Source organism: Gekko japonicus, unplaced genomic scaffold, assembly GCF_001447785.1.
Source record: "Gekko japonicus isolate JY-2015 unplaced genomic scaffold, Gekko_japonicus_V1.1 scaffold281, whole genome shotgun sequence".
NCBI classification, from domain to species: Eukaryota; Metazoa; Chordata; class Lepidosauria; order Squamata; family Gekkonidae; genus Gekko; species Gekko japonicus.
This window is the reverse complement of record NW_015174281.1, coordinates 604,304-611,805: the sequence shown is the minus strand read 5'-3', so window position 1 is coordinate 611,805 and position 7,502 is coordinate 604,304. Positions and strand designations below refer to the sequence as shown.

General features: G+C 47.8%; 1 protein-coding gene across 3 annotated transcripts in view; it reads right to left on the bottom strand.

Moving 5' to 3' along the window:
* Positions 1 to 7,074, bottom strand: part of RNASEL (ribonuclease L (2',5'-oligoisoadenylate synthetase-dependent)) — a 31,166-nt gene extending 24,092 nt beyond the window's left edge. For all 3 annotated transcript variants that reach the window (XR_001482845.1, XM_015423857.1, XM_015423856.1), the window contains exons 1-2: positions 5,618 to 7,074; positions 1,726 to 1,823 (exon numbers count right to left, since the gene is read on the bottom strand). Coding sequence is in view for 2 of the 3 variants with exons in the window: in XM_015423857.1 (XP_015279343.1) it covers positions 1,726 to 1,823; positions 5,618 to 7,034 (1,515 nt within the window). In the remaining variant the exon portion in view is untranslated. The remainder of the gene's footprint in view (positions 1 to 1,725; positions 1,824 to 5,617) is intronic.
* Positions 7,075 to 7,502: the final 428 nt, after the last annotated feature.

Here is a 7,502-nt window from a genome sequence, read left to right as displayed (position 1 = left end):
ACGGCTCGCCGCAGTAGGGGGGGGGGGGAAGAGGGAACATTGGAGGGGAAGGACTTCAATGGGGTATATTGCCATAGGGTCCACCCCGCAAAGCATCCATTTTCTCCAGGGGAACTGATCTCTGTAGCTGGAGATGAACTGTGATTCCGGAGGATCTACAGGGCCCTCATTGATGTCCACACATGCACAGCAGCGTCAGGTGCTTCCATAAGGCAGCAGAAAATGGTCACCCTCTTGGCCCGGTAGGTGGACATCCATAACCTACCTGAGGGTTCTGACTCATTGTTCGAAGACTATTGAGCTATGGGCCTTCAACCAATCTGCCTTGGGGTGTGATACCTTCTGAGCTAGGTATTCTATCATCCAAGCCTGAACATATCCGCTTACAGTACCAACTTAAAAGTATCAGACTGCATGGGGGAAAAAAATTCTCTGCAGACTTTAGAACTGGTTCTTGTTGGAAAAATGGCACTGGTTTGCTTAGTCTCAAATTCAGTTAGTCTACCTGGGTTATTCAGGCAATTAAAAACAGAGGATCATAAGAGTTATTCTTCAGCTGAACAATCAAGGAGACTTACAAAAGAGATACTCTAAGGTTCAGAGCTCTTTGTGCCATTCAGGGTCACTACTGATTTTAAAGAATGCATTGCTGTTCTTCAAAGACGTAATATTTTAAGTTAATTAATATTTATGGTATACATCAGGGCTCCCCGATGTGGTGCCCTTGGGCTCCAGCTGTGGTAGAGGGGGGGGGGGGGGGGGGAGGTGGAGCTTTTGAAGTTTTTTATATTTATGATATAATGCAGGTGGTGGCTTTGGTGTAGTGGTTCAGAGAGGCGGACTCTAATCTGGAGAACCGGGTTTGATTCCCCCATTCCTCCACATGCTGCCAGCTGGGTGACCTTGGGCCCGTCACAAGTTCTCTGAGAGCTGTTCTCTCAGGAGCAGTTCTCTCAGAGCTCTCTCAGCCCCAACTACCTCACAGGGTGTCTGTGGACATGCGTGTGCGCACGGGAAGCTCTCCCAGGACATGCGTGTGCGCACGGGAAGCGCGCACGCGCCACCAGCACGTCACAGGAAGTGACGTGCTACGTCGCTCACGTTGGGGGCGTGGCCCAGATCGTCGAGGGGTTTCCCCCCCGACGATCTGGGCCATGCCCCCAAAGTGAGTGACGTGGCTGCGTCACCTCTGGTGACGCAGCTTCGGGGGGCAGAGTTCCCCCCAGGGCCCGATTCTGCCGCGGCGGAAATCAGGCCTCCAAAGCAGGGGTTTCCCCGCCCCCACTTGGCAGCCCTACCTGGAGATCAGCTGTCATTCCAGGAGATCTCCAGGGCCCATCTGGAAGTTGGCAACCCTAATGTATAAGATTGCAAAATGAAGACTGGGATTACCAGATGAAGGTTTCTTATATAGTTCAATATATATTTGTTTGAATGCAAGAAACCATTTCAAAATATTTTAATTTTAAAAGGCTTCCTGTTAAATCTACTATCACAGTTATGCATGCCCTCACTCCCTGACATGTTGTGGTTGACTCTGCCTCCCATGGCAGCCATTTTGTGGCTGCGACCAACACTGTGTGTCAGAATTCCAAAGGTGTCCACAGGCTGAAAAAGGCTGGGGAACCCTGGTGTACATATATGTGTTATTTTGTCATAATGTTTCAAGAATAATTTCCAAGTTGTAAAAGGCCAGAGGGGTGAAAGCGGAGAGCAATTGCTTACCTTCAGGTCTTCTGTGATTATGTCATTTTTCTCAGCGTCGCTGCCAACTAATTTTTTACTTTTATCAAAATCTGCTAGGAAAACCTTGCCAGTGGCATCTAACAAAGGAATGGGAACAAAAAGTGAAACAGCTTTGGAGGTCTTCTGAAAGCGATGGCCAATGATGGCAGTTTTTAACCATGCAGTGAGGGCATTTTGATGTTACTTAAAAAAAAACAACCCTCATGCTGATTTCTCAGGTTAAAAGTACTTGGATTCTTGAACCAAAAATAGTGAAAGCAAGAGGAAATCCGCCCTCCCTTCCCTGCACGGTCTTGAAGCAAACTGAAGCCACACAAACCTACTATGTCCATTTCATGGATGGAACAAGATGCCTGATCTTTGTCTGTTTGACCCTTGGACCGCAGAAACTCTGGTCCAAATCTCTGCTCAGCTGGGAAGCAAACAGGATATCAGTGGGTCAGTCACTCTCTCGCACGTTTGTTGGCCGAGTTCAGACTGGCAGTTTGCCCCAATATACGGGCGTTTCAGAAACTTTCCACAACCAGATTAAATGGGCCGTTCACACAGGCACATCTGTCAGGCGTTCCCCACCCGTACTCAACCTGTCGTGTAACGCTTTGCTCCCGAGTTTAAAAGATACCTGGTGAAAGTGGTAGCAAACCCTGGAAAGCGCGATTATCCTGCGTCCATCCTGCATCAACAAAGTGTGAACGCCAAAAGCCGCATTTTTCTTATGCGCTTATGCGCATAAGCGCATATCTCCAGATTACAAAAAAAAGAAAGCCGCGCCTTACAGCCGTGCCTCCAAACCAACACCCTTGCACCTCCTCCTGGTATGCTCCTGCATCAGTCTGCAGTGTGAACGGGAAAACCCAAAACAGTTTGTTTCGGCTCTTTTTTGCCATGACTCCCTCCCGCTTCAAACTGCCAGTCTGAACTCAGCCGTTGTGAAGGTCAAACAGGAAAGGGAAAATATGCATACTGCCACATATGCTTCCTGGAGACCGGGTGGGATCAAGGTGCGGTGATATTAAATATGTAGTGACAAAAAGTGTTAACATGCTTTTGCAATGTTAAATGAGCAGCAAAACCTTGCCCAGCAGTGAGCAGGTTGATAGTGAAAAGGGAGCAAGACTTGAACCAGCTTCTCGTCTATAGATCAAGGCTGGAGGAAGGAACTGCAGATAGTTCATGTTCACTGCAGCCTAGGGTATTCTTGGTCCTGGAAATCAAAGGTCACCATAGAACCAGTCCTGTACTACTGCCTTCTATAAAACCCCCACATAAGAGTCCTAAATGGGCCTTATAGGTCATCCAGTACAACTTCCTGCCCAGTGCTGGAAATCTAAAGCTAGAGCATTCCCAATAGATGGCTGTACAGACTCTACTTGAAAACTCTGGTAGGGGGAAGCCCACCCAAGGTTCCATTGCTCAACTGCAAATTCTGTTAGAAAGTTTCTCCTAATGTTCAACCAAAATCTACTATTTTGTAACTTAAATCCATTAGATCTTGCCCTTCGGAGTAGCATAGATTGGATTTATACCACGTCCTTCACTCAGAGTGGCTTACAAACTCCTTTCCCTTCTCCTCCCCACAACAGACACCCTGTGAGGTAGGTGGGGCTGAGAGAGCTCTTTCAAGAACTGCCCTTTCAAGGACAGCTCTGAGAGAACTATGGCTTGCTCAAGGTCATTCAGCAGCTGCAAGTGAAGGAGTGGGGAATCAGACCCAGTTCTCCCAGATTAGAGTCCACGCACTTAACTACTACACCAAGGTAAAGGTCTCCCTTGCTCAAAAGCCAGTCGAGTCCGACTCTAGGGTTGCGGTGCTCATCTCCGTTTCAAAGCCGAAGAGCCAGTGCTGTCCGAAGACGTTTCCGTGGTCATGTGGCTGGCAGGACTAAACACCAAGGCGCACTGAACGCTGTTACTACACCAAACTGGCTCTTAAATTAAAGAACTCTGCTGTGTGACAGCTCTTCATATATTTGAAGAGCACAGTTATGTCTCCCCTCTCCAGCTGAACACACCCAGTTTTTCAACCTTTTCATAGGACAGAACTCAGAACATATTTACTGCTCTTCTCTGAACCTGCTCCAGTTTGTCTACACTGTTTCTGGTGCAGCACCCAGAACTGGACATACTACTCCAGATGAGGTTTGACTAGCATCTAATAGAGTGGAACATTTCTCGTTTCTTGGATGTTACGCTTCTAATACCGCCTAAATCACACTAGCCTTTTTTGCAGTTGTATCACACTGTCAGTTCATGTACAGCTTGTGATTTACCACAATCCCAAGATCCTTTTCACATGTATCACTTCCAACTTACTACCTTCAAGGTTGGGCAACTGGCTGAATTGCCATCAAGAGCTGTATCTGTGCTGCCTACTTGCCCTTGGAGCTGATGATCAGCTCTCCAATTAGTTATGTGCACACCCAAGTGCACACCTGGATAGCTGATCTTGTCAGATCTTGGAAGTTAAGTAGGGTCATCCCTGGTTAGTACTTAGACGGGAGACTACCAAGGATGTCTAGAACTCTACACAGAGGCAGGCAGTGGCAAACCACCTCTGAACATCTCTGGCCTTGAAAACCTTACGGGGTCAAAACAAAAAAACACCAACGTAAATTACCTCTTAGTTGCCTGTGTCCACCAGCGATTCAATGGCTTGAGCTGGTATTTGAATCCTTAGGCACAATATAAGTCCACTTACGCTACACCACACTAAATCAGTTCAACCCCTGATAATATAACTACAAAAAGAGATTATTTGAAAAGCTGAGAACTGGGAATGTTAAAGGCAAAACCTGACCTGGGAAAGTTTTCATTTAATTCAGGAATATATCTGCTGCTGAGGAGTGAAAATAGCCATGTTCAAATGTCCCTACTTAGCTAAGGTAACACCTGCAAGTTATGACACTGAAGATGAAAGACTCATGAGAACAAGCAGGAGGAAAGGTAAACTAGGCTGCGGTCACATGGAGCATTAGCCACCCTACAGAGATGGAAGTTAGGCGGATTTTCCGGGCGCAATCACAGCGCCACATCTGGGAACCGTAGAGCTCCCGTGGCGAACCCGAGGCTTCCCGCCGAAGATGCGGGGTAAAAAACTAGTACCTCTGAGGTACTAGTTTCCGGAAACCGCAGGGCAAGGGCAGGCACCTGATCACGTTTCCGGTGGTAGGTCGTGGCATCTGGTACCTGCCCATGTCCCGTCGCTAAAAGGGTTTTTTCCCCCCAAGTCTCCACGGGATGCACACAAGCACCCAACGGTGCATGTGCACACTTCTTTTAAAAACAAACAACACAGCCCCCTCCTCTTTTCCGTACCCCCCCCACTCCTGGCTTGGCCTGCTCGAGAGGAATTCTCTGCACCGGGCGGCAGAGGGGGAGGTGCAGGGTGTGTGTGTGGCGGGAGGGCGGCCCGGCTGCAGCTCCTCCTGTAGGGGACCAAACAGAGGACACAGTTTGCATTCCTCTGCAGCCCTGGAAGGGGTTAATCCCGCGGAGCCTTTTGCTAGAGAGGCCGCTTCTTTGCCACACCGCAGGATTGTCCTGTGATCAGCACCTCCCCCCTAACCACAGGACCTCTACGGGATGTCTGATCGCCCAGCCGCGCGTTATTTTGCTCCGGGGCAAACAGCCATGTTTCCCCCCTGCATTTTCCTGCCCGTGTGACTGGGGCCCTAGTATGTTAAGAAAGTGGTACCCCCTGCTTTGAGCCTCCTGGTAGTGGTAAGGAATCCACTTTACTTTGACCCCTGTGAACAAACCATAATGTATGAGTGTTCTGCTCCACATCTATCTCATTCAAGTCAATTAGGCTTCAAAAGACAAATGCATCAGGCTCCTGCTGACGTGTTGCAAAACACAAGAGAATACAAACCTATCAAAATGTTGCTTGGGTGTAGATCCTGGTGGCCAAACCCAAATGCATGTAGCTCCTGCACTGCCTGAAAGATTGTTTTAAGAATGTCCTTGCTCTTCAGATCTGTGTTCTCAGCCCTCCCAAAGTATTCCTCAAGGTTCTGCTCACACAGAGCAAAGCACAAGTAGAGACAAGTCTTCTGTTCTTCTGACCCATAGTAGTTCAGCTGGTGGTTGCTGTGACGGCATTTTTCATGGCATGTCTTCTCTCTATTGGCATTTTCTGCACCTGCATTGAAAACCTTCACAGCCACCTCTTCTCCATCATAGAATCCAAGGTAAACACCACCTTGGGAGATCCTCTGAATCTTGAATTTTTCATACATGAAGATCTTAAGCTTCCCAATCATAGGACGATACATTATGGCGAGGTCCTGGAGCTTTGACCCCCAGCGCCTGCTAGAGGATGTCCACTGCACCTGGTTTGAGTCAGGCTGGCTTAAACTAGCCTTGGCACCAAATTGGCAAAGAAGCTTTGCCATGTAATTGTTGTAAGTCCTGTTGGCAATCCCAATGAGGTCCCCAATGTCTGTCCGGGCACTTTTCTCACACAGCATCCTTGCTATGTTGCAGTTCCCCTTCTCCACAGCGACCATCAGTGCCGTTTGGCCATTTTTGTCAGCGTCATCGATGTCCATTTCATCTTTTTCCAATATAGCCTTCACCAGCTCTTGGCTCAGCTGTTCCACTGCCAGGATAAGAGTGGTCTTCCCACCTTCACCTCTCTTGGTTGTATCAGCCCCTTTTTCTAAGAGGAAAGAGGCCACTGCCTCTTTGGTTTGGCTCCAGGGCTCTTGTTCGGTCACTGAGAGAGCGTGCACGAAAGCATTCCTATCCCGATTGTCACAGATGTTCACATCAGCACCCATTTCATCCACGAGGGCTTTGACGATATCGAAACGACCTTTCCTAGCAGCATCCATCAGAGCTGTTGCACCCCCTTTATTCAAAGCCCTTTTTTCCTCATCAACTATTCTCCTCATATTTACATCTGCTCCTCTGTCATGCAAGAACCTTAGAGCTTCTTCTTTCCCATACCATGCAGCTTCCATGAATGCCGTGAAACCGTTGTCATCATGCTCGTTGATTTCTGACCCCTTAGAAAGAAAGAGCTCCAAAAGCATCACATTGCCCGTTATCCCTGCTATAATAAAAGGGGTAGCACCATTATCCTTCTTAGCACAGGGATCAGCCCCTTGGTCAAGCAGAAGCTGGACAAACTCCAACTTGTCTCCCTGTACGGCAAAGAGCAAGGGAGTCCAGCCATAATTCAACTTAACATTTACATCTGCACCTTCTTCCAGCAGTTGCTGGACTTCCTCAATGGAGCCATATCGGATGGCATTGGACAGCTGAACAGCTTTATCTGCTGCCATTCTTTTTCTAGAGAATTCTGAAGCCTCCTAAGAGAGGCTATTGTACTGGCTTTTGGTTGATTCGAAACCTATTTCTCGTGTAAGTGCAAATTTGTGACCAGCCAACGTAACATCAGAAATCTGGATCAACTGAAGAGTCCTCCACATAGAGCTATGCTGCCACAGATGTATATGCAATATGTATTGAGTCCAGATGTTTCAGATCCCAGGTTCTCAAATTTTAAAAAGAGAAAAATAGATGCCTATCATGCTGCCTGTATAAAAAGCATTCACGCAGTCCATCTGCTTATCGAAGACATAAAACCTGTAAGACACAAACTCATGAAAAATGGGTCTACCAACCACTATTAGTCACAGTAGCGAAATGGGACCTCCAAGTTCAGCGGTGGTATGCCTCTGAATATCAAACGCCGTGAATAAGCAAGAGAGGAAAGCGTCATCCCCTGCTTGTAGGTCAGGAGGCAGCTA